This window comes from Lissotriton vulgaris, chromosome 10 (genome assembly GCF_964263255.1).
Source record: "Lissotriton vulgaris chromosome 10, aLisVul1.2, whole genome shotgun sequence".
NCBI lineage: Eukaryota > Metazoa > Chordata > Amphibia > Caudata > Salamandridae > Lissotriton > Lissotriton vulgaris.
Genome location: NC_141698.1, coordinates 30351909 through 30378820, shown reverse-complemented (window position 1 = coordinate 30378820; position 26912 = coordinate 30351909). Strand labels below are relative to the sequence as shown.

General features: G+C 42.9%; 1 protein-coding gene across 1 annotated transcript in view; it reads left to right on the top strand.

Moving 5' to 3' along the window:
• Positions 1-24758, top strand: part of LOC147684412 (myosin-4-like) — a 59368-nt gene extending 34610 nt beyond the window's left edge. The window contains exons 14-40 of the mRNA XM_086940340.1: positions 708-878; positions 965-1271; positions 1383-1459; positions 1620-1707; positions 1813-1930; positions 8087-8210; positions 8295-8431; positions 8524-8779; positions 8869-9111; positions 9202-9378; positions 9585-9730; positions 11766-11856; positions 11964-12353; positions 12436-12562; positions 12908-13026; positions 14706-14902; positions 14993-15176; positions 15261-15426; positions 16454-16578; positions 16675-16983; positions 17073-17276; positions 17423-17548; positions 17729-17899; positions 17987-18091; positions 18636-18731; positions 23341-23475; positions 24621-24758. Coding sequence (XP_086796466.1) covers positions 708-878; positions 965-1271; positions 1383-1459; positions 1620-1707; positions 1813-1930; positions 8087-8210; positions 8295-8431; positions 8524-8779; positions 8869-9111; positions 9202-9378; positions 9585-9730; positions 11766-11856; positions 11964-12353; positions 12436-12562; positions 12908-13026; positions 14706-14902; positions 14993-15176; positions 15261-15426; positions 16454-16578; positions 16675-16983; positions 17073-17276; positions 17423-17548; positions 17729-17899; positions 17987-18091; positions 18636-18731; positions 23341-23475; positions 24621-24638 — 4407 coding nt within the window. The 3' untranslated portion in view covers positions 24639-24758. The remainder of the gene's footprint in view (positions 1-707; positions 879-964; positions 1272-1382; positions 1460-1619; positions 1708-1812; positions 1931-8086; positions 8211-8294; positions 8432-8523; positions 8780-8868; positions 9112-9201; positions 9379-9584; positions 9731-11765; positions 11857-11963; positions 12354-12435; positions 12563-12907; positions 13027-14705; positions 14903-14992; positions 15177-15260; positions 15427-16453; positions 16579-16674; positions 16984-17072; positions 17277-17422; positions 17549-17728; positions 17900-17986; positions 18092-18635; positions 18732-23340; positions 23476-24620) is intronic.
• The last annotated feature ends 2154 nt before the right edge of the window (positions 24759-26912 follow it).

The window sequence follows — 26912 nt, the reverse complement described above, 5'->3', positions numbered from 1 at the left end:
TCTTGTGAGGAGGCACAGCAGACTGACCTGGAGATGTCTGTCGAGGCCTTTTAGGAGAGGAGTGGAAACTTCTGAAGGAACACTCACTCTCACCTGAGGAGACTTGGTCCTTGTTCCTCAGTTTCTGGAGCCACAGAAGCAGTCGCCCTTCCCTGTCTTTCAATGTCTTGACCGGGAGAGTGCGACAAATCTTACATTCCTTGGCAGAATGCTGAGGATAGAGGCAATACAAACAGTCCTCATGCTTGTCCTCTATGTGTAACCTCATTTTACTACATGAGGCACATGGCCTAAAAAGACCTTTTTTAGGAGTAGTAGACATATTAAATACTAATACTCCTTTTCCAACTGAACTTGAAGAAAAAGTAGTCAAAAAACCAAAGATATAGAAAAAAACCTGAGCAGAGCTCAGTGGAGACTCCTCTGCACGACGTGCGGTAGAAAATCTGAGGGACTAGGGCTCCTTCCAGGAAGGTGAGAAGGGTGATGGTAGCTGATTGGCTCCTGGCCAAAGTTTGGTCCTTTTTACATAAGGACCTAGATAGGCTACTAATGTGAGGCCACTGGCCTAGTACTAAGTATATGTCTATGTGACATTACTATTGTTATTTACCGGGGACTCCTACCCCGACGACGGGGAATGATTCAGGCATGTGAATCTATGAAAGATACCCATAATACTGGATAACATCTGTGTTATGTTTTAGTTCAACACCTTAGAACAGCTATGTATCAACTTCACCAATGAGAAACTGCAACAGTTCTTCAACCACCACATGTTCGTCTTGGAACAAGAGGAATACAAGAAGGAAGGCATTGACTGGGAATTCATTGACTTCGGCATGGATCTGGCTGCCTGCATTGAGCTTATTGAAAAGGTGGGTGTCTATGTGAACAACTTGTGGATTTCTATATATAATGAACAAATACACTGAAGACTCATATAAATCTTTATACTTCTCAGCCCATGGGTATTTTCTCCATCCTTGAAGAGGAGTGCATGTTCCCCAAGTCTACAGACACCTCCTTCAAGAACAAGCTCTATGACCAACATATGGGCAAGTGCAAGAACTTTGAGAAACCCAAGCCAGGAAAAGGAAAGGCTGAAGCTCACTTCTCCCTGGTGCATTATGCTGGTACTGTGGATTACAACATCACTGGCTGGCTGGAGAAGAACAAGGATCCATTGAATGACTCTGTCATCCAACTGTATCAGAAGTCCTCCCTTAAAGTATTGTCCATGCTTTACACAGCAACTGCTGCAGAGGCTGGTAAATATCTTGTAGTAACACATGTAAAAAGACATACAGAAAAATATGCAAAGTGTGCACTCTTGAGCAAGTGCCTGATGATGGATTTGTTTTGCTATGTTCAAATTATAGAAGCAGCTGCTGCTGGTGGAAAGAGTGGAAAGAAGAAGAAGGGTGGGTCTTTCCAGACGGTGTCTGCTTTGTTCAGAGTGAGTAGTACACATAAACCTATATTTCTGCTGTACAAATAGCCTTTTGGTACACATACAGGACAATACGTCTTCAGAGTTAATTGATGCATCAAATTTGTGAGACATTGACTAAAATATTTGCAATATTTTAAATACACGTGTATCACTACTACTACAGGAAAATCTGGGCAAGCTGATGACTAACCTGAGGAGCACTCATCCCCACTTTGTGCGTTGCCTGATTCCTAATGAGACAAAGACTCCAGGTAGAGTGTCTCTTTAATGACCACCCATTCTTACAGTATTTGAGTATCACTGTATTGCCTGTGAGCATTAAGTGAACTGATATGAGCTCTACTCTCTGCTTTTAGGTGTAATGGACAATCATCTGCTGATCCATCAGTTGAGATGTAATGGTGTCTTAGAAGGCATTAGAATTTGCAGAAAGGGATTCCCAAGCAGGATCCTCTATGGTGATTTTAAGCAAAGGTAAAGAGACTTCCCAACACAGTTAAATACATCTTAAACCATAACTAAACAATTGCACAGCGCATAGTTACATTACAAGAACAGAAAGAAAACAAGTTACTTACCTGTAACTGTAGTTCTCCAGTATTGGAAGCTTTCATAGATTCACATGCCTGAATTATTCCCCGTCGTCGAGATGGACGTGTCCGGTATATAAAAAAGCAATGTATAGCAGTATAGCAAACTGAAAAAAGGCCTAGGCCCATTTTCCTTTTGCAACCCATGGCCTTTGTTATGTAAAAAGGCCCAAACTTTTCCCTGAAACAATCAGCTGTCCTCACCCTCTAGAACACTCCTGAGAGAACCTCTTGCCCTTCAGATTTTTGCGCACTTTGCATACCAACACTTGTCGTGCCAAACCTGAGATGAACCTCTCAGGGGAGGAGGGTGGGTGCATGTGAATCTATGAAAGCTTCCAATGCTGGAGAACTACAGTTACAGGTAAATAACTTGTTTTCTTACTCCAGTATTGGAACTTTCATAGATTCACATGCCTGAATTAGAAAAGTGAGCAGTAACATTACAAAGCACATTTGGTACTTACATTTCAACCTTGTGCAACACAACCTGTGCATTATAAAGCTTAGTACAGTATCATAAATGTGACTTTGTAAACAAGACAATAGGATGGAGGGATGCAAAAAAGGCTCACCGTTATTGGATGATCTGTCTCAGCACCACCTCTCCCACTGCCGCCTCCGTCTCTGCGGCTGTTTCCAAGCAGTAGTGCTTGGTAAATGAGTGCGTAGATGCCCAGGTCGCTGCTCTGCAGCTATCCTGTATAGGCACTCCTGCAAATAACGCCGTGGACGCGGACACTGCTCTCGTCGAATGGGCGCAAACTCATGAGTTCAGAGGCTTCCCAGCATCTTGATGACAGTAAACAATTGCACTGGAAATCCATCTGGCAATTCCACGTTTTGATGAAGGAAAACCCTTTCTAGGCGCACTGAAGGCGACAAAGAGCTGTGAATATTTCTATCGGGATATGGCAGCTAGATGCACTTTTAAAGAAGCGTGAGCTAAGCCAGACTTTGCTAATAGCAAGATGTATGGAAGGAAATCATGAGGTGCCGCCGTCAAAGGATGGGTACCATTCTGTGGACACCAGAGACAAAACCGCTTCCACTTCATCCGGAAGGTTTTGTTTGTGCTCTCTGCCCTAGCTTTGGATAGGATGTCTCTACATTCCTGCGAAATATTTAGATGTTGGAACTCACAGTGTTCAGGAGAAAGGCTGCTAAGTGCAAGGATTTCAGGTTCGGGTGGAGCACTTGTCCCTGGAACATTGTCAGGAGTGACGGTATTGGATGGAGGCGAATTGGTTGCGCTTCTGACAGCAGCAGAAGCTACGCGAACCAGTGCTGTCTGGGCCACCAAGGGGCCATCAGGATCAGCCTGCATGGTTTTTTCTTCATTTTCCTGAGGACACTTGGCAGGAGGGGAATCGGGAGAAAAGCGTAGGCAAAGAAGTCGAACAATGCCATTGAAAACGCATTCCCCCAGGATCGCCCCTGGGGAAGCCAGCTTGCGAAGAACCTGCATTTCTTGTTCTCCCTTGTGGCGAAGAGGTCCACCGTTGGTGTGTCCCACATCCGAAAAATGCTGTCCAGGACTTCCTGGTCCAACTCCCACTAGTGGCAGGAAGTTTTGAGCCTGCTGAAAGTATCTGCTTTGGTGTTCTGATCCCCTGGTAGGTGTTCTGCAGACATGGATATTCCTTGTAGAGCCCATTTCCATATTTTCTGCGCCTCCCGAGATAGGGAGAGAGATCTTGTGCCTCCCTGCTTGTTTAAGTAGTGCATCACAGTCGTGTTGTCTGTTCTTATCAACGCGGACGAACCTCTGATTCGTGGCAGAAATGCCAGCAACGCAAGGCGCACTGCCCTTAGTTCCAGCAAATTTATGTGTAGTTGTTGTTCTTTTAACTTCCATCGACCGCTGACCTGAAGGTCCTGCAGAAATGCCCCCCATCCTTCCAGGGATGCATCCGTAGTTACTACCAATGGGGCTGGAGCCGTGAGAAATGAGAGTCCTTGAGAGACATTTTGTTGTCGTGTCCACCACGCAGCTGCCTGCAGCATGACTGGTGTCACTCGAACCACATCTTCGAAGGACCCCTGTGCTTGACGCCATTGGAGGTCGAGCTGTTCTTGTAACGGCCGCATTCGTAATCTGCAGTGAGGCACAAGGGGAATGCAAGACGACATTATCCCCAGCAATGATTTGTACCTGCGTACTGAAAGATACTTTCTTTTTAGAAATCTTTGGAAGTGTAACACTATTTTTTGTTGTCTCTCTGCGGAGGGGAACGCTTTGTTTTTCTCCGTGTCTAAGATTGCTCCCAGAAAAGTAATTTGCTTCTTTGGTTGAAGGGATGATTTTTTCTAGTGCAGAGTCAATCCCAGCCTGGTGAACAAGTCTATGCACGCCTCCATTAACGCCCTGGTTAGTGTTTCTGTTGGTGCCCTGACCAACCAGTCGTCCAGGTAAGGGAAAACTTGATTTTTTTGTTTCCTTAAAACAGCTGCCACTGGAGCCAGGCATTTTGTGAACACTCTTGGGGCTGACTTGAGGCCAAACGGCAGTACCTTGAAATGGTAATGTTCCCCGGCCACCGCGAAACGAAGATATTGTCTGTGTGCAGGATGGATTGGGACGTGAAAATACGCGTCTTGTAAGTCCAAGGTGGTCATATGATTCCCCGGGTTTAAAAGCAGAAGGATGTCTTGCAGAATGATTGTTTTTTGCCGGAATGATTGTTTTTTGAGATAGGTATTTAGGGATCTAAGATCCAGAATAGGACGCCATTGTAGGATGTTTTTCCTGACTAGAAAAAATCGGGAGTAAAATCCTTCTCCTTTCTGAGAATTCGGTACCGGTTCTATTGCTCCCTTTCGGAGCATTTTCCGAATCTCCTTTCGAGTTTGGTGCAAATGATTGATCTTGTGATGCATCGGTGGCGTCTGAGGGGGTGTCTGAAGAAATTCTAGAGTGTGGCCAAATCGAATAATGTTGAGGACCCAACGGTCTGTGGTTATTAGTTGCCAATTTTGAAGAAAACGGGAAATCTTTCCACCCAGGGGAACATACGATCTTAGTGTATCGGTGCGATCAGCATTCGTAGGCCGTCATTGTCGTCGGGCGTTGTCCTTACCCTGATGACCTCCTCTACCTCTTGGAGAAGATTTGGAACAACCTCCTGATTGTCGCTGTGTGTACTGCTGACGGTAGGGCTGAGAAGTGGTGGTATACAAAGAATATCTCCCCTGCTGATATCCTCCTCTATATGATGTTTGACTTCTTCCCTTAGAGCCACGAAAAGGAACCTTTCTGTATTGCAGAGTTCCCAAAGCTTTGGCAGTATCAGTGTCTTTCTTGATACTCTGCAGCGATTTATCCACGTGCTTGCCGAATAAGTCTTCGCCGTTGAATGGAAGAACCAAGATTTTATTCTGGACCTCCGGTCTGAATGCCGTAGTCCTTAACCACCCTTGCCTGCGCAGCACTGCCTCTCCTCCTAGAGACCTGAAAGCTATAGTCGCTATATCCATAGCGCAGTCTATGATTTCCGACGAAGGTCTTTCCCCTCCAGAAGAATCTTTCTGGCATCTTGCTTTTCTGCATCCGGCATGTGGTTAATATATGGTGACAGGTCGCACCACATTTACCTGTCGTACCTTCCCAGGATGGCTTGAGCATTTGCGGCCTATACTAATAGAGATGACATCGAGGAAAATCTCTTCCCTGCGTTGTCCAGCCTTCTTCCTTCTCTATCCGGGGGTGCCGTAATCGGAGCTGACGGATTTATTGATTTCTGCTACGCCGCTTGTGTAATTACCGAATCCGGTTTGGGGTGACCCAAAAGGCAGGCTGGGGCATCTGCCGGAGTCTTGTACTTCTTGTCTAATCTCGTGAGTACTGGGGTCACTGTAGCTGGTAATTCCATCACTTTTAGGCCTTCCCCCCAAATATGACTCACAATCGGCAGAGATCGAACCGATTTGCGATAGGGTTCTTTAAAGTTATATAAGAAGCATTCAGCTTTATCCTCCGACATGGAAAGCGAGAATCTTTTAGTGGCCCTTTCCATCAGGTTATGAAACCCCCCCAATGTCGTCTGGTGGTTAATCCACGGGTTTTGGTGAAGGGGACAAAGGTGAAGGAATGAGGTAATCGTCCCACTCCTTGCTAGGATCCATAATTTCCCCATCCTCATGTTCCTCATCCATAGTGTCGGGATCCCGCGGAGGTCTCGATGGCGGAGACTTAGGTAAAGGCTCTGGCAAGATCTCTCTTCTGCATACCGGTGTACCCGCCACAGATCGTGGTCGGGGCGTAACGTCAGAGATGTCCTTAGCCGTCTGAGGCGTAGGATATCTTCTTCTAGAATCCTCCAGCATGGATTGAAGGTCTCTCAATAAAGAAGAGGGTACACTTGTCATCTCTTCTCGCTGTTCCTGGTGGTGTTGGGGATGAGTCTGATACTCCTCATACTCATCTTGCGAGTCCTCCTCCTGGTACTTAACCTTTAGTTGAGATGGACTGCTAGCATATCCGAAAGGACCACCATCATCCTCTTCCTCCAAATCTTCCTCCTCCAGAAGGTGAGAAGGAACCAAAGGTGACACCTTACTAAGCGACGTAACTTCTAGCGTTATTGTTCTCTTCCAGGCCAAAAAGCGTTTTTCCAGTGTTTTTTCTCTCGTCAACGAGCCCGTCGACGAGATCGTCGTCGGCGACGTCGACGATAACATAACCATCGACGCTACCGTCGACGTCGTTGTCACTGTTGTCGTTGTCGTCGACGACGGCCCCATGGTCGATGTCGTCGTAGACGATCCCGTCGACGACATGGTCGTCACTGCCTTCGTCGACGAAGGACTCGTCGTCGACTCCGTCATCGATGGTGGAAACGTCGACGGCGATACAGCCTTTACCTCAGTTTTCGTCGACGACGATGGTGTTTTCAGCGACGATGATGTTCTTCTCGTCGACGACGCAGATTTTTTCACCTCAGAAGGTGTAGAAAAAAATTTTTGGATGGTAATTTTTACCTTTGGAGGATATTTCAACGACTCTGATGAAGTCTTTTTAGACTGTTTCTCCTCAGAAGCATGACCCTTCTTCTTCTTAGACTTTCCTGAAGGAGATTTTGAGGGACTGCGACCCGAAGACCCTGGTGTAGTCTTTTTAGGGGTGTTTTCAGGCCTCTCACCTGAGGTATGAGCCTGTGGAGATCTGCTCCTCTTTTGAGATCTCCTGGATGACGTTGACTCCTCCTCGCTGTCACTTGAGAGGATCTCCTTCCTGGCCTTCCCCTTCTGGAGCCAGAGTAGAAGTCTTCCTTCATGATCTCTCAAGGTCTTATTGGAGAAAGTGCGACAAATCTTACACTCCTTCGCCTGATGATCTGGGTAAAGGCAATATATACAGTCTTCATGAGGATCATCTGTATAAAGCCTTTTCTTAGAGCAGGTGGCACAATCTCCTTGTCAGCCATGGAAAAGGAAATAGAGAGGTTTCCAAAAACTCAATCTAGAAAAAGGGAAAAACTCCCAAAATCCAGTCAAAGAGTTATCAAATGAAGATTTTGAGCAGAGCTCAAAGGAGACTCCCTAGCACAACGTGCGGTAGAAAATCTGAGGGGCAAGAGGTTCTCTCAGGAGTGTTCTAGAGGGTGAGGATAGCTGATTGGTTCAGGGAAAAGTTTGGGCCTTTTTACATAACAAAGGCTATGGGTTGCAAAAGGAAAATGGGCCTAGGCCTTTTTTCAGTTTGCTATACTGCTATACATTGCTTTTTGATATACCGGAGACTCCCATCTCGACGACGGGGAATAATTCAGGCATGTGAATCTATGAAAGTTCCAATACTGGAGTAATGTATATGATACCTGTTTAGCTAAGAGTTAGCATAATTGTTTTTATGACTCATGGAAAAACTAGGATATGCACTAACGAAGTGAGAGAAAGCAAACTCATACACAGGACTTCTTTCTCATAAATATGTAAGATAATATTTGTATGAGCTTTCCATTTATCAAATTCATATTTTAAAAAAAAATAAACCTAGTGTTATTACCACAAAACAAAGTTTGTATATCATTTATTTAAGGTACAAAGTGCTCAACGCAAGTGCGATTCCAGAGGGCGCATTTATTGACAGCAAGAAGGCTTGTGAAAAACTGTTGGGTTCCATAGATATTGACCACACTCAGTACAAACTTGGACACACAAAGGTAGGGAATTACGGAATCATTTCATAAAATGGCAGCTGATCATATTGCAAGAAGTACTTTTCTCATTCACTTCATTCATTAAAGGTGTTCTTCAAAGCTGGTCTCCTGGGTGGTCTAGAAGAAATGAGAGATGAAAAGCTGGCAGAGCTCATCACACGCACACAGGCGGCTTGCAGAGGGTTCCTCATGAGAGTAGAATTCAAGAAGATGATGGAAAGAAGGTTTTTATCAGAACTGATTAATTAGTGAAACTTATATTAATAATCTATATGGGTCCTTTTTCAACTTCTTCTTTTACTTCAACCCCGAACAGGGAAGCTATAATGACCATCCAGTACAATATCAGGTCATTCATGAATGTCAAAACCTGGCCATGGATGAAGCTTTACTTTAAGATAAAGCCACTTCTGCAGAGTGCGGAAACAGAAAAGGAGATGGCAAACATGAAAGAAGAGTTTGAAAAGACAAAAGAAGCTCTGGTCAAATCTGAAGCAAGGAAGAAGGAACTGGAGGAGAAAATGGTTTCGCTTATGCAGGAGAAAAATGATCTTGCATTACAGGTTCAGTCGGTAGGTGAAATTTCATAAAATTCAAGGATGACTAAGTAAGTTTTTATAAAAAAAAAAATTAAACATACTTTATTGTAATATTCAATTAGGAAAGTGACAACATGGCAGATGCAGAAGAAAGATGTGAAGGTCTCATTAAAAATAAAATCCAACTGGAAGGTAAAGTGAAAGAGCTGACCGAAAGACTTGAAGATGAAGAGGAAAGTAATGCTGAGCTGACAGCCAAGAAGAGGAAACTGGAGGACGAATGCTCTGAGCTGAAGAAAGACATTGATGACCTTGAGCTTACTCTCGCCAAAGTAGAGAAGGAAAAGCACGCCACGGAGAATAAGGTAATGTGAGAAAGTTCGATTTAAATCTAAACATCAACACAGTAAGTTGAAGAATAATTAGAATGACAGCTACTCATTTGTGTGATTTAGGTGAAAAACCTCACAGAGGAAATGGCAGTACTTGATGAAAACATTGCAAAGGTTTCCAAGGAGAAGAAAGCTCTCCAGGAGGCCCATCAGCAGACCCTGGATGACCTACAGGCAGAGGAAGACAAAGTCAGCACTCTGACCAAAGCCAAAACCAAGCTGGAACAGCAAGTAGATGATGTAAGTGTCCATGAAAAGAGAAATGATAGAGAAAACCTCAACACATATCTTGTTATAATGCTGGACCAGTACATGGAATCTACCAATAATAGGTGTAGCTCTTTCAAAACTCTCCAGTTAAGGGGCCATTTTCATCAGTAATTAGTATTAAAGATAAGAAATCTTTTTGAACAGCATCAACTAACCGATATGTTTAACCTTACCAGCTTGAAGGCTCCTTGGAACAAGAGAAGAAACTTCGCATGGACCTAGAGAGGGCCAAGAGGAAACTTGAGGGTGACCTAAAGCTGTCCCAGGAAACAACGATGGATCTTGAGAATGATAAGCAGCAAAGCGATGAAAAACTGAAGAAGTTAGTGTCAATAGAGAAAACCTGATTTCTAAAAACATGTTTTTGTTTCAGTTTCAATGATGAATATTTCGAACTTTTTTATAAATTGTTTTATTAAAAAACTATTTGTTATTACAGGTAACTTTCAAACCAAATGTACACATATTTAGAAGACATCAATTTCGAGAATACCTCATTAATGAAAAGTATACATATTATTTCTTGTGTGTTTTTGAATGTGTCTGTTTCCAACACAACAAAATCCGGACTCGGGAGGCAGAGGTCTGCCACGGGCAAAAAGAGGGCCCTTACTGAGATGGATGATAGGTTACACAGGGCACAGAACACAGGGCAAAACAGCAAACACCAGAAGGGGAAGCACCCTTAAGGGAAGAGAGAGGATAGTACAAGAGAAAGAAAGGCACCAGAAGAGGAGTCCATGGAGCTCAGCAGGCTGATAAATAATCATAGTCAAAAACAGCATGCTCCATATACAAAGAAGGGTAGCATTAGGGCCTAAAGATGCAACAGAATCCTGCTAACCTTGTGTCTCTCACACTTGGAAGAACAGTCTCACTTGATTGGTGTGATTATCACATCTCGAAGATAAAGAAAATGTCATTTGTTGGGGTGTGAGTCCCATAACTTTGAGAATAGTATCATTTACCTGATTAATTCTCTTGTGGCTAAGAACGTGGTTTAAATTCATGTTTTATAAATATATATATATATATATATATATATATATATATATATATATATATATATATATATATATATATATATATATATATATATATATATATATATATATATATATATATATATATATATATATATATATATATATATATATATATATATATATATATATTTGTTTTGGAAATTTTCAAGATGCCAAAAGAACAGATAGTGACCATTGGAAATGTACAAGGGATTACACTCCAAGAAATGAGTTTCACTGTAGTGAAGTAGATTGCAATCCAATACATGTACCTTGGAATGCCATCTAATTCATTGGGTCTGATTTAAATATCTTCAACAAATTATGGCTGCATTTAGAATGTAAAAAATAGCAAAGGACAATATATGTGGTGGCTGCAGAAAAAAAGACGACAGCAGGCGAGGGGTAGGGGGAACACAATAAAATCAATCTGTGGCCACCGAAACATCATGCAGGCCATAGTATGCAGGAAGGTTCAGGGATAGTTTAAGAAGAGAATTTTGGGTGGGGGAAAAGAGATGAGGATAGGCAGATAAGCAGAGGTGCTGGCAAAAATACAACATGCTACCACTGACACTGACACTGACACAATGGCACTTATTCATATTGTTCGTAACCTCTGATGGGCCCGGTAACATGAGTTACCAGGACCATTGGGATTACGAGTAACATGGTAATCCCAAGGGCACTGCCATCTCCCCCTAAGGACTTCAGCTGGTCAAAAATGCGGTAAGGAGTGAAGAATAAACAGAGGAATAGGAGTGTTAAATCAAATTCACCTGGTTTTACCCATTTCTACGTGGATAATCAGGGTCCAGCTTGAAATGGGGTAATATTAAGGTTTGTAACTGTAGCGACTGGACATGGAATTTCCAGCGCCATTACCAGTCTGTATGTAATGTGGGCTAACCTGGCACACATGGCACAAAGAAAGAAAGGGGAGTGACAGATCAGAAGGAGGAGAGAGCTATAGACTACACAGGGTGAAAGGATGGGGCCCGAAGACTGCATGGGGAGAAAGAATTCAGTGAAGGCACCAAACAAGTAAAGGAGGCAAGACAATAGCTGCCAGGCTGCCACAGACCACAGGAAGTGGGGGCAAAGCAGAAGCAGGGTTTGTGGGTGATTGTTGAAGTAAGCATCAATTTCATTTATATGCACTGAAGTTATATAGTGTTTTAGTGTATTATTCCTTTCTTATTTTGTGTTTTATTTTGTGTTAACAAAGTACATTTTGTTATGTTTAAACCAATAGACCTAAAGCTCATACTGTGAAATTCCTACGGTTTTATAAATTACATGAAAATAACACCACATTTCCCACAAAAACAGGAAAGACTTTGAAATAAATCAATTTCAGAGCAAGATCGAAGATGAGCAATCTCTTGGAGCCCAGCTGCAGAAAAAAATCAAAGAGCTTCAGGTACTTACATTTAATAGATGTACTTCATTAAGTTAATTAGCATGGCAGAAATGCATATTGTTATCATTAGAATGACATTCATAGGATTTCATATTTTAATATTTGAGGCTCGCATTGAAGAACTGGAGGAGGAAATTGAAGCTGAGCGTGCAGCTCGGGCAAAGGTGGAGAAACTGAGGGCTGATCTCTCCAGGGAACTTGAAGAAATCAGTGAAAGACTGGAAGAAGCTGGTGGAGCCACTTCAGCCCAGATTGAAATGAACAAGAAGCGTGAAGCAGAGTTCCAGAAAATGAGGCGAGATCTGGAAGAGTCAACTCTACAACATGAAGCTACTGCTGCTGCCCTTCGCAAGAAGCATGCAGACAGTGTTGCAGAACTTGGGGAACAGATCGACAATCTACAGCGGGTCAAGCAAAAGCTGGAGAAAGAAAAGAGTGAATACAAGATGGAAATCGATGACCTTGCCAGCAACATGGAGAATGTTTCCAAGTCTAAGGTGAGACATTAGAATTCAGTCTTCGGATAATGAAGGTTCATACAGTTATGGATTATAATGCCAATGCAATCTTTTTTTAAAGGCCAACCTTGAGAAGGTTAGTCGCCTGTTGGAAGACCAACTCAGTGAGGTTAAAGCTAAAGACGACGAGCATCAGCGTCTCATTAATGACCTCACCACTCAAAAGGCACGCTTCCAGACAGAAAATGGTACGAATTCTAACACAAATGTTTGTTGATCTGTAGCACATATCCTTAAAGTTATAGAGTAATCCTTACAAGATTCGTAAAGGAGTATTTAGCAATATGGATACCCTGTTTCACTATGCATGTCTGATTGCATTCTTCTCAAAGCACCTCACAATTTTCTTTATTGTAATGCAATTTTTATGGCTGTGGATTCTGCAAACAAAGTTTCACACCCTTGGTGTGAGGTGATAATCACTGCATATGCACAACCTCGGGAAAGGATTCCCAAGAAGAAACAAACATATGTCAGAAAAGCATTAAAAAAATACACGAAAGGTACTTACATGACTTGCTTGTTTGTTAAAGGTGAACTCTCTCGCCAGCTGGATGAAAAAGAATCGTTGATCTCCCAGCTCACTAGAGGCAAACAAGCCTTCACTCAGCAGACAGAAGAGCTGAAGAGACAGCTGGAAGAGGAAACAAAGGTACCTTATTTTCGACTCTTAAAACTCTGCCCCAAGCAAATGTCTTCACAGAATATTAAAGACCGGATTTTGCTGACAGAAACAGCATTTGAAATGAACGAGATGCATTTTATGGTAATAGTAGCTTAAGGGGAAACTTAGACACAATATCAATAGAGCTCAAGAACATGCATACGTCCCTTTCAAAGCACCACTACCTTTTCATCCGCATCAGTTCAGGTAATGGAATGCAAACTACGTTTTCGCGCAGTTACGGAAGTCAACCCAAATACAGAGGATGAGTTTGTGAGACTCTTGTATGACAGTGAATTGGGTTCACAGGGCTCTCAGTTCAGATAGAAAACATACAAAATTAGTCAACAACTGAGATACCCTGATAGAAAGATCTCTGACACCACTAGCCGAAGTTTTTCAAACGTTCTACCTTGAAACACAAGCCGGCTAGTGCTTGATGACAGATCAGGTCCAGAGAGGTGGTGATAGGAGAACCTGTTAGAGATAAAAACTGGTGCCAGGACAAGAACCATAGGTTATTGACATTGTTAGGAAATTATACTGTTCTGTAACAGGGTATACCAAAACGCATTAAGGCAGAAGCAGCTGAGGGTATTCGAACAGTATGATCTACTGAAGCTAATGGAAGCATGATAGTAATCTGTACACCCAGGATCAGCAGAAGCTCACAATTACAGTAAAGGCACATTGGCAAATCAATATAGGCATAGTCACTGCTGGCTGAGTCCAAATTTCGTTTTAACCTCTCCTAAGCCTGAGCCCAACATAAAGAGTTTTTTTAAAAACAGATAGTGGCCCATGAAAAAAATCATATCAAGTCACTGAAATTTGAAGTATTTAAGTTTGTTTACATATACTTCTGTCACACCAGATCATCACATACAGAAATACATTGCTCTATATGACTGCTCCTTGATACATGATCCGCATTAGTCTGGACCGCATGAGTCTGGACATTTCTGCAGCATTTGACACAGTCTCCCACACTATTTTCATCCAACGCCCATATGACATCAGGATCCAGGGACACACACTCCAAGGGTTTTGCTCTTTCCTCACTAGAAGGGCCCAGCGAGTCTGCCTGCAATCATACCACCTCAAATGCATGCAACCTCATCTGGTAAGTTGTGCAAGGATCCTACCTGAGCCCGACCCTCATCAACGCATACACGATCCCTCTAGCCAGCATCATCCACTCTCACAACATCAACGTCCTCTCCTACACCAACGACAACAATCGCATTTGCTTTCTCAAACCTGCCAAACACATCCGCTCCCCTACTTGTATATATCCCTCTCATAGGGAAAGCTGACCTGGCAGTCAAGCCCTCTCTTACATTGATCCTAAAGCGTGGGACAACACACTACCACACTTAAGAGACCCCCCCATACTTTTTGATCTCTACAGGAAGCTGAAGACCTGGCTTTTCGAAATGTCCCCTCTAGGCCTTAGGTTTGACTAGGCTCACACCTGCTTAGTAGTAGGATACCCTCCCGGGTGATATTGTGCTCTACAATTCTACATAACCTAACAACATAATGCACTTATTGTTGAACCAATGTCATTCAAAAACAGCACCACACTTCTACTCTTTCATACTGAAATGCTGTGTCATACAACATTAATACTGTGAAGGTGTATTTACATTTTGGTCTACTTACAGGCAAAGAATGCCTTGGCACACGCGTTGCAATCTGCTCGGCATGATTGCGATTTGCTTCGTGAGCAATATGAAGAAGAACAAGAAGCCAAGGCAGAGCTCCAGCGTGCTCTGTCGAAAGCCAATGGGGAAGTTGCCCAGTGGAGGACCAAGTATGAAACTGATGCCATTCAGCGGACAGAGGAACTGGAAGAGGCCAAGTATGCGGAGTTCAATAAGCCAATATATGTTGATGTGAAATAGCTGAGTTATTCCCACTGTATAATAATCTGGTTCTTGCAAATATCTAGGAAAAAGCTGGCTCAGAGACTTCAGGATGCTGAGGAACAGGTTGAAGCTGTGAACTCCAAGTGTGCATCTCTGGAAAAGACCAAGCAGAGACTACAGTCTGAAGTAGAGGACTTCATGGTCGATGTTGAGAGAGCTAACAGTGCTGCCGCAGCTCTTGACAAGAAACAGAGGAACTTCGATAAGGTAACACTTGACACAAAGATTCATAGAAAGCATTTGATGTACATTGTGCAGATTTACTAAGTGTACTGCATCATTTTTTAACAGGTCCTTGCAGACTGGAAACAAAAGTATGAGGAAGGCCAGGCTGAATTAGAAGCCACGCTGAAGGATACCCGCTCCTTGAGTACTGAACTGTTCAAGATGAAGAATGCGTATGAGGAGTCTCTGGATCACCTTGAAACCTTGAAACGTGAAAACAAGAACCTGCAACGTAAGTTTCTCAGTATATGCTAATGAAGCTCAGGTTACTCAAGATACATGATAGCTGTTAACAATTTCGCCAATCTTAATCTCTCAGTAAAATTTAGTTAACATAATGGCCAAAAATATTAGTGATTTATAAGGGATTAAGATGCCTGTTTTAAAATACAAAATCTTTTTTCGATTGTAACATTATTGTTCATTTGAGAAATAGCAACCCCTGAACTATAGATGTATCGCACTTAAGTTTCTTTTAATCATCAATGATGCTATCTTTGGATTGACTCTGTTCTCGAATTGGGAAAGAAAACTGTCCAACATTTTTTATTCATCTAAGTCAGCAACGAAAGATGCTTCTAAGTCAGACTGGCTGCCATTGTAACAAACTCTCTCTATGAAATTTCAGAGTCTTTTCTGAAAATTGTTGTGGCCCATTTAAATGATATCTCCATGGTTGAATGAAGTACATTCAATAGGGCAGTGATTTGAACAAAGAGTTAACATTTAAGACAGAATAAGAGGCTAGTGACTCTGAGGCTTGTGCACAGTTTACTGCATTTTTTTGAAGCAGAAATTAATCAAAAGAATATGTTTGTGATCAGCTAAATAATGGAAGGTTAACTAGAGAGAGTGTAAAATAAGCCGGGAAAAAGACAGTGGATTGAAAGTTAACTAGAGACAGTGTAAAATAAGCATGGAAAAAGCCACTAGTTTGCTGGAGACCACTTGACAAGACTTAAAGGTCAAACCCAAAATATTTACAGAAGACTACTTATAAAAACTACAGATGAGAAATGTCAAACTATTTATAATGGCCTAGAAATCAGTCGAATATCTCACAGTACAAACAATTTCTTTTCGGGTATACAAAAAGAGAAATGATTAATTAACAAATTGTTTGTAGGGGAAAATCAGCACAGCAATCTCTCATAAAAATTAATCTCATTAAAGACCTCTTTTATATTGCTTATTCAAAGGTTAATACATATTTCTTTAGAAATTATGCTACATTCATTGTATATCTATATCCTTTCCAGAGGAGATCTCAGATCTTACTGAACAGATTGGAGAAACTGGAAAGTCTATTCATGAACTGGAAAAAGCAAAAAAACAGGCTGAGCAAGAAAAAAGTGACTTCCAAACAGCCCTGGAAGAAGCAGAAGTATGTACAAGAGACATGTTAATAACAATAAAACAATTCAATTAAATTGGTGAGTCTGAGCAATGGTCTTCAAACTGTATTTTTATGTTATAAAAGGGATCATTGGAACATGAAGAAGCTAAGATCCTGCGAATCCAACTTGAGCTGAACCAGGTGAAATCCGAGGTTGACAGGAAGATTGCAGAAAAAGATGAGGAGATTGAACAGTTAAAGAGGAACAACCAGAGGGCTGTAGATTCTCTGCAGAGCACACTGGATTCTGAGATCAGAAGCAGGAATGATGCCCTGAGGGTAAAGAAGAAAATGGAAGGAGATCTTAATGAAATAGAGATTCAGCTCAGCCATGCCAACCGCCAGGCTGCAGAAGCACAGAAGCAGCTCAGAAACATACAAGGTCAACTCAAGGTACTTTGATAATAACAGGATACAAGTGGGGTTCTAACTTTCCTTTTGGGTAAAGATAGCTCAGTCATAACAAGGTTGTTTTTTTATAGGATGCCCAATTACATCTTGATGATGCTACTAGGGGACAAGAAGACCTGAAGGAACAGGTGGCTGTCATTGAACGTAGAAACAATCTGCAACAGGCGGAAATTGAAGAGCTAAGAGCTGCTCTTGAACAGACAGAACGATCTCGTAAATCTGCTGAACAAGAACTTCTTGATGCCAGTGAACGTTTGCAGCTCCTCCATTCTCAGGTAGAACCTTTTTTTCTGGCATGCATTTCATGATATATATAAATATCTTATCACGAAAAATAGTGTGGTTTGAAACCAATCATGAACTTGGTGGTTTTCCAGTTGCTCACAGGTTAATGTTGAATGTATGTTTCTTTCTTTTTAAGAATACAAGTTTGATCAACACCAAAAAGAAGCTTGAGAGTGACAGCAGCCAGCTCCAGAGCGAAGTAGAGGAAGCCATCCAGGAAGCCAGGAATGCTGAAGAAAAAGCCAAGAAGGCCATTACCGATGTAGGTTCCTTATTGAAAATTGTAATTTTAAAAGCTCAGTCAAATAAAACATTTCCTTACTCTCACAGTACCTAAATGGATTGTATGACTTTTTGTGGTTAGTGTGATTCATTAGAAGAATGTGATTCAAAAGAATCTGTTTTGTTCTATAGTAAGTCACATTTATATGCTTTCATGAAGGCTGCTTTGATGGCTGAAGAGCTGAAGAAGGAACAAGACACAAGCGCCCATCTTGAGAGGATGAAGAAGAACCTGGAGCAGACCGTGAAGGACCTGCAGCATCGCCTGGATGAGGCTGAGCAACTCGCGATGAAGGGAGGGAAGAAGCAGCTCCAAAAACTGGAGAGCAGAGTGAGTTACACAGCAGAGTTCGAATTGTTAGGGTCTGGAGGTAGGGTACTGTGAGGGAATAGTATAACCATATCAATTCCACTCCAGGTCCATGAACTGGAGAACGAGCTGGAAGCTGAACAGAAACGTGGAGTGGAAGCCATTAAGGGTGTTCGCAAATATGAGAGAAGAGTTAAGGAACTGACATATCAGGTATTTGTACATTTACTGTTTGAATTTTGTTATAGTCATACATAATTGGCTATTCTCCATGAAGTTTAACTTGACTGTACCCCTCGTTCCCTTTGTTTACAGAAGAGCTTTTCTTTTAGCTCCTCTGAGAGTACTGCTTTTATAATGTAAAAAGTACTGCCTTTTAAGTACAGCCTCTCTAAGTCCTCAATTCACTTAAGGCGCCTTGGACAACTACATCTGCTCACACCAGAAGACATGTCCAGTGTGTCTCAGAAGCTATTGTAGTCTACCATCTTTATGTGACTTTGATAACCTAACTGAACGTTTTGCAACACCCAAGAACATGCATAGCAGCATAATACTAACAGAAATCTAAACACTACAATTTCTCTAGATTTCTTTGCACCTAATTACTGTACATCCTCACACATACTGATGTTCTCATCAAAGTAAACATCTTCTATATCGTAGTCTACATTTGTTTCTAAGTTTACCAGACTGTGGTCATTTAAAGTACAACCAAAGACTGCACTGATGATGTGTATTTTCCTTTTGCTTAAAGTCTGAAGAGGATAAGAAAAATGTCCTAAGACTCCAGGACCTAGCAGACAAATTGCAATTAAAGGTCAAAGCTTACAAGAGACAAGTTGAGGAAACAGTAAGTTAAAAAATATATTTAAACATACTATTTATGTGAAACAGGCACCTATGCACACATCAAAATAGAGCTACTGGTTCACAAAATGACTTTCTTTCCATAACAATGTGATTATACAAACAATATGTGATAAAAATCTAACTGCCACACTATGCACTAGCAATGTTGAAAAGCACAGCTGAGAATTTTTAATATATATTAAAAAGAAATTGTCCTCTAAGAGAACAAACTATCATAACAGTCATGATTAAAGCAATGCGCCGTCACTTACTTTTATAAATTCTCAAACAGATTCTGATAATAGGAAGAGCACTCTAGTTTGTACCCCTAGCCGGACAGCTGGGCATGTCAGAACTTTGTATTAGAGGTGCCTCGTAGGGGTGTGTGACCAATGCGTCAATGGAGTCTGACACATAGCCCAATGTTTCGACCGCACTGGCCTGCTGATGTGAGTATTCTGAACCATTTATCTCATTCCCATGCCCCTGTGTAACTAATTGGGGACCTGGATGTGTTGGGGATGACCCTAAGGAGCTGTGGAGTCCAAGACGGGCTTAGAGGACAAATTCCAGGAGCCACCTGCGGCAGGCTGCTAGTGTGGTGAGCTTGGCAGTGGTGGAGCTCTCTCCTCAGCTGCTGATGGCTGACAGGCAGGAGAAGTGCCAGATGACACAGAGGAGCCAGTGGGCGCTGGAGGGGCCCGATATGGAGCATAGTGGGGGCCGCGTCCCGCTAGGTGTGCCAGGCTGGCGGTGCAGCGATCAGTGGTATCAGAGGCTGCGCTGGGCCGGCACCATAAAGAGGCACAGGAAGCCACAGAGAATTGCGTGGAATCCGGCAAGGGTGCTGTAGACCCGCCGTCAGATGGGCCTGTGTGGCTCGGCCTTCTTGGGGGTTCCAGGGATCTCGGATTGAGCCAAGATACAACAAGAATAGTCCTTGGGAGCTGAGTTAGCCTGGGGGGTGGGCAGAACTACAAGACGCAATGCCTCTGTGGACGGCTGCGGCCCATGCCATCGGAATCCACCACACCTCTTCTGGTGCAGCGAGGCCAACGAGTGGGCCATGCAGAGACATTAGCAGCTCAGATCCCAGTTAGAGCTGTTGGTGTGCCAGGCGGAGAAGTGGGCCCTCAGTGGGGCTAGAAGTGACTTGGCAATGAATCTCTCCCCGTCTGGCCCGGGGTGCATAATGGACTTGAAGCCCACACAGCGATGATCCTGGCAACCATCCTAGATACAAAGGAGGAACTGGAGCATAAAATAGAGGCAGTGGTGATTGATGTGGATCTATTGACCCTGGCCGATAGGGTCACTGATGCAGAGTCGACTATGGCCCAGCTCCAACCAGCTGTGATGGACCATGAGAACAGGTTGACCAGGCAGCAAAGGGAGATAAAAGTCCTATCAGCCAAGGTGGAAGATACTGAGGGGCGCACCTGCCGTAACAATATGCATTTGGTGGGGGTCACGGATTAGACTGAGGGACCCTTGAGGTAACTCTTTGTGGAGCAATGGCTGTCTTCTGAGGTCCTGGGGGAGAAGGGTGACAACATTGTTCTCTGTGGAGAGGGTGCATAGGGTGTTGGGTCGGTCCCCGGTACCTGGAGTGATAACCAGACTAATAGTGGCTGGCTTGCTAAATTTTAAGGGCAACATCCTACACTTGGCACCAGTTCATGTGACCTGGCTGGTTAAGTACAGCCCGACGAGTATCTACTCGGACTATACGACTTCAGTCCAACATAAATGTGAGTCCTTTTTGTTTGTCAAGAAACATCTGTGGCCTCCCAACTTCAAATATGCCTTTCTGTTTCTGACCATGTCTGGTGGTGGTGGGCACATCAGTTCATTTCTTCAGGGAGGCAAAGGAGGTGTGGGACTGGCTGGCGAGGCAGGGCCACCTAATGCCGCGGGCCATGCTGAAGAGCGCTCCCCTGGTGGCAGACTCAACAGCTGTGATAGCGTCCATGTCGGGGCTTAAAGGTGATCCCACCAAGGCTGAGGCACGAAAGGAGAGAGATAAGGACAAGATGGTCATGGAGCTACAACGAGGCCTCCTGCAGCCCTCAGTGGCCCTTGCTTTGAATCTGGGGCTGTTGGAAGATGGATCGACTAGCTCCTGCGCAGACATTGAGAAAGTGTACCTCCCGAGGGTCACGCAATGACAACCGATAAGATCGCCTGATGGACACCTGATGGAGGATGCCTATGGGACCCCTCTGGGGTTTGGTGCTGTGGGGTTGTGATATGAGCAGGTTGGCTGTGCTCTGGATGGAGTCTGAACCTTCAGGGCCGGCCACGCAATACTCCTATTGGACTAGTTATGGTGCTACAACAAAACCCAAAGTTGGGGGCGGGGGGTGATAGGTGCCTTGAGCATTGAGGGATGGCTCATTCAATACTTGCAGCACAAGGTGGCAGGGAGAGGGGTTGGAAGGGGACAGTTGAAGGGAGGCGCAGCTGCTATAGAGGGAGTGGGAATAAAGTAGCAAATGGGGGCATTTGGAACACTCGGATTACTCACAGACAATGGTACAGATGGGTTCTCAACAACTAGCCGGGGGCACCTATCTTAGAATCCTCTCCTGGAATGCGATCAGCTGGTCGATTGGCACTGGAGCCATCGCAGTCAGACTTAGGTGCGTTGGCCCATTGGAGTATTGCTCATTGGTCGCCCCACTTTTTGTAGACATGCTATTTCACAACTGTATTACAAACTCCTCATGAATGGCCATGCCCCGTTACAGAAGCTGTAAGAAAGAGGAGAGGAAGACCTGGGTATAAAGGAGGACATTGAGTGGGAGGAGGCCTGTAAATACCCCAGGGAAGTTGCCATCCAGGTGGGGTTCCGGCTCATTTAGTCAAAGCTGTTGCACTGGGTATAATTTACGCGCACAAGGCTCTGTGTTATGGGAGATAAGAATGCAAAAACAACAGTTGATGGACAGAATGCAGAACAATGTCATACATTCACCCCAGTACAGAGATCTGGGCCTAAATCCATCGTTTTTTTGCACTCCACGCTGCCAGAGGGGATTTGGACAGTGGGAAATGCGTCTCCGTACACTTTGGGGATGCACAAGAGTAAGGGCCTTCTAGGAGGGGGTTCAACTTAGGCACTCTGGGGTGCTGGGGTAATTGCTGGAGCTCACTCCTCGTTGGTCTGCCTGGGCATCTGAGGAGAGGTGACCCAAGTTAGGTACACATTCATTGCAAGGAAGGATGTGATAAGTTGTTTGGATACTGCACAGATTCTGACATTGAGAGACTGGGAATCCAATATGGAGTGGTGTAGGCAGGAAGAGTGGCTGATCTACTGCCCACAGGGTTACCTCCGGAAGTTCTTAAAGCTATGGGATCATTGGTCTGAGGAAGATGGGGAGTGATGGAGGGGAGCCATAGGGTAGGAGATTGCATGGAATGGATGTGATCTGTGTGGGCCTAGGGATGGAATTGTGCCATTTTCCGATCTGAGTATTTAGCAACTCTATTCTAACTTAAGGCGGACACTGGCACTTGATGTTTCCTATGCATCTGTGTGCCACAGAAACCTGGGGGTTTCGGTTAACCTATGCAGCGTTTTACAAATTATTTGTTGTAAGAAATATAATAAAAAGATTTAAAATAAAAGAGGAGCCTCTCAGTGGTGCAGCGAGAGCCTGGATTTCCACTAGCCCAGATGGGAGCTGCAAGTATTGATCTAAACAATTGAAAACTTTACAATTGGATTGCACATGTGTGAAGGAACAGGCTCAGTGGAGTTACACATAATGTAATGGCAGATAAGGAACAACAGTAGTCTTGGCTGACACAACATGCGCGGAACAAATGTGGGCCATTTACTTCTGGTTTAGAATAGTTCATTCAGATATGCGCCTAAGAAAGACGAGGTCCAGCAGTTTCAAGTTCAGATTAGGTGAATGATTTTCTATTGACTTAAATTCGTAAAACAGCTCGCATCAGGGCCAAATCTTGGTACTTGACGATGTTTGCATTCCTATCACATGTGGTGTCAAAGAAAAGCGTTCTGGTTTTATACCATTTAGATGAGTAGACCAGAATTCACACCACCTATACACACCTTTTATGTGCACAAACACAAATGTTAAAGGTGATAGGATATGAAGTATGTTAGGATGCGTTTTTACAACAGCAATAGAAAACGATCCTGTTTACAATTAAATGTAAATGTGTTTGTATTTATATAGCGCCTCTACCCAGAGGTCTCGTAGCGCTGTATTCATACCGCTGTGGAACCCTTCCTGGCTTTCCTGTGAGATGTCCACCCCTGGGCACCCCCAAGGTGAAGCCAGGCATCCAAGCGCTGCTGGGGCCGTTGTGGAGATTAAGCAAGCTATTGCCCAGAGTCACAGAGTGGGACCCACGATAAGACTAGGCACCGAGGCGAGAATTATCAGGTCCGGGGAGATTGAGTCTAAGAGCCGCCGAGGCGGGAATTTTACCCTGGTCCCAGGCCAGACATCTGCATCAGGGTCTGTCGCTCTAACCATTGAGCCACGCTTCTCCATTGGCATTGTGCAGCTAGGGTAGGTCTGAAAATTATTTACATGCAGGTGACTTTTATTTTGTTGTTTTCGTCCCATTAGGAGGAACAAGCCAATTCACATCTGATTCGATTCAGGAAAGTGCAACATGAACTTGAGGAAGCAGGGGAGAGGGCCGACATTGCTGAATCCCAAGTGAATAAACTCAGGACCAAGAGTCGTGACGTTGGGAGCAAGGTAAGCTAAATCAAACAAACATCATAATCACGATTTTGTGTTTAGTTTTTAACTTAACATCATACTCTGTACCAGCTTTGGAGCACTTTAACGAATTTGAAGTTGCAGTGGACGGATTAAAAAGAGTGAGGTAGACTTACAGAAGGGAGCTCAAGGCAAAGTTTAATTGTATTTCGCTTTTGTAATTCGGGGATCAGGCAAAACCATGAACAGGGTGGAATTTCGACAGATTGAAGCACTACTGAAGATGGTTAGCTCTGTGTCTTTTTAAGCTTGCAGCAAGAGACTCTAAGAGGAAAAAGAGTTTTGGATCTAGTTGTCAACTTTTAGGACCTTGAGAAGAGTTTGTCTACTGAGTTGAAAATGTGTGTATGGCGGAAATACTTGGAAATAATTTAAAGCAATTGTTATGTACAAAGTCAATGTATGCTTGAGTTCAGAAGAGGTTCAAAGTTTGAATACATTGATCTGGACATCGAGAGGCGCGAAGGAATGGCCACCTAGATGGCACTCCAGTAGTCCAGGCAGGAAAGATCAGAGAATTGCAGCTCTACTTGGACTTGTTTCAAAATGACTTTTTTAGATGGTATATCTCTCTTAGGAGTTCTTCTGCTGCTCCTTCACTTTCGCAATGAATGGAATTCATATGTATGTGTAAATCATAACACAAAATGTTCTACTGATATAAAATAAGAAAATTCATTAGTGTCAGATGAGGTAAAGAAAATCACCTCTTTGCTACAAAACAATACTTTTGAACGATAAGACCTTCGTTCTTAATCCCCACACAAAAACTGCTTCTTTATGAAAACTACAAACTTGTTCTTGACAGTGAACGCCTTTAGCGATACTCATTGATTGATATTGCCGTCATAACGACTAGATATTCAAGGCTGCCAATTCTAAAATGTTTTGACTATAAGTCTGGTAAAAGTAATTGGTCGCGTTTGACCAGTGTTCATTTTAGAAAAATACAAAGCTGTTTGTGGGTTAATACTTTCTTTCCATAGATATTTTGCTCCCTTGAAAGATTCAACTTATTTTTAGTAAAATGCTTGCTTGATGCTGTCATTAATAACTCACATTGTGTCATTATAGAAATACATATTCAAATTTATGCTTTAATAAATGTGTCTTTCTCCTAGAAAACCGAAGGTGAATAGTTCCTATACTTCTATCAACAAGTGAAGAATTATAAATTTGCAAAATGTGAATTTTTTACTTCTTTGAACCTTTTTATGTATTTCAATCTGCACAACAATAAATGTGTTACTGTATTACCAGTTTGTCTCATCTCTGTATTAAATATGGACTTTGATATTCAGGCTGGAGTGTCTTCAGTAGGTGTTTGTGAACATTTTATAGTTTTTAAATGATCCTTTCATTATCTTCTCTTTCATTGTGTGCTAGGATGTGTCAGCTTCAGACCAAAAGTAACATTCTATAAACAAGTAAATAAAAAGGAAAATGAAAAGTAACACAGAAACAAGTTGCAGGGTGTCCATACATGGCATACAACACAAATCTAAAGTGGAAGCCTGTGTGGACATTCAGCAGATGATGAGAGACTCAACAGTTAATGCCATCAAGGCTGAGATAATGAGAAAGTTTCCATTCAAATGCAGCTTTACTCTTAGTCTCCCTAGATCTGGTGTCAAAGATATACAATCATGGAGCTACCAACACAAGCGCTCAGAAACCTGGAGAATAAGTGTGGAGAGATTTAAAAAGACACTGAAAGAATTTACCCTGCCATTAATATCATATGAGGTTGAGTGACAGACACATATGTTATTTATCTGTAGTGGTCGAGAGTGTCATTGGTCTCTCTTGATCTGCACCACATCAATTCACATGAATTAATTTCAGAACTGAGCTCATGTAACTGGTCTTATGTTCTGTCACCCCGCACCCCTTTCCCCAGCACTCTTGTGCCTACCAATTGTGTCTGGCCCAGTATATGATTTTGCTGAAGGTCTCCTACACCATATCTACTCACGCTACCTGCTTTGGTCAGCATTAAGCTTAAATAAAACGTTTACCACTTTTCAGTCATTTCTGTTCATGATAAAGGGGCCAGTGCTTACTTTGTAAAATAATAAGTGCCGCGGACCCAACGTTTTGCTCAGAAGCTCATGGCCAGCGGGACTGATATTGGAGTTGCCAAATGCTAAGGCTGTGTAGTCTTGATTCCTCCTCATGCCGCTTTCGTCCATCCCTTGATCTCACTCGTGCAAGTTCTTTTTCATCCCTGCTTTCTCTCTATGTCACATTTACATCGTTTTATTCCTCTTTTTCCCCGTTTTGTGAAATTCCATCTCTTGCTCTGGATTAAAGTCCAATGAGGAAAAATAAGTGCCGTCCCCAAAAAAATGAGTGCTGGTGGGCCCCACCTGCAACCACTAGCTCAAATTAAGCACTGGATAACCCCATTCTTTAGACAAACTTCATAAAATCTAGGAAAACATTTTAGTACAATACATAGAAATTAAGGTTATAACTTTTCATTGTGCTAGCCACTCCCCTACTCATCCACTAGTTATTGCTGCCTCAAGTAATCTCACCAGTCAGATCAAACGAGATGCGCCTCTAAAAACCCAAAGATCGACCATTAGTGGATTATTTCACGTCTGGACACCCAAAAACAGTTCAACGTATATTTGTCCCTCAGGCTAAAATATGGAAGTCCACTCGCTCATTCCCAAGTACGGAAAATCCTGTATCATTTTAAGATCTTCATCACTGAATCCATTGTCCCAACGTTATCAATTACTATTAGAATATGCAACATTGTGAGAGCCATGACACAGGTAGTTTAGGCAAATTTGTCTAAATGTATCTCCCACTTTCCCTTCAAAGAGGACCTAATGGAAAAGCCTATTTTTATTAAATACTTTCCCATAAAAACACAAGGCAACAAAATTGTTCATTTTTGGCAAACCAATGCTCGAGCAAGTGTGCCACCACCCCCTGCACTTCGCACACCTAAAATGAACATACAAATGTAAGCTCACACCCCCATGTAGTTGCCCTGCTCGTTATAAAAATGGAGGTCATCATATTTGGCAATAACCCTAACCTCTGGTGGCCTGAAAAAATGGGAATGCCCCCAGCCCCCACTATGAAAGCCGAGAACCTGGGGGTGATTATGGATAACAAACTTACCTTTGGCGATCAGGTCAGTGGGGTTGTCTCGACGAGCTTCTTCCTCCCTAGAATTTTGAAGAAAATAACATTCTTTTTAACAGAGGACAGCTTTAGGACAGCAGTCACATCGCTCATTTTATCGCGGCTGGATTATTGTAATAGTCTGTACTTGAGTATTCAAAAGAAACATCTGAACAGACTCCAGCTGGTGCAAAATGTGGCAGCCAGGCTGCTAACGGTCACACCAAGGTTCGTCTCAGTTAGAACGGGATTTCGACACCTTCACTGGT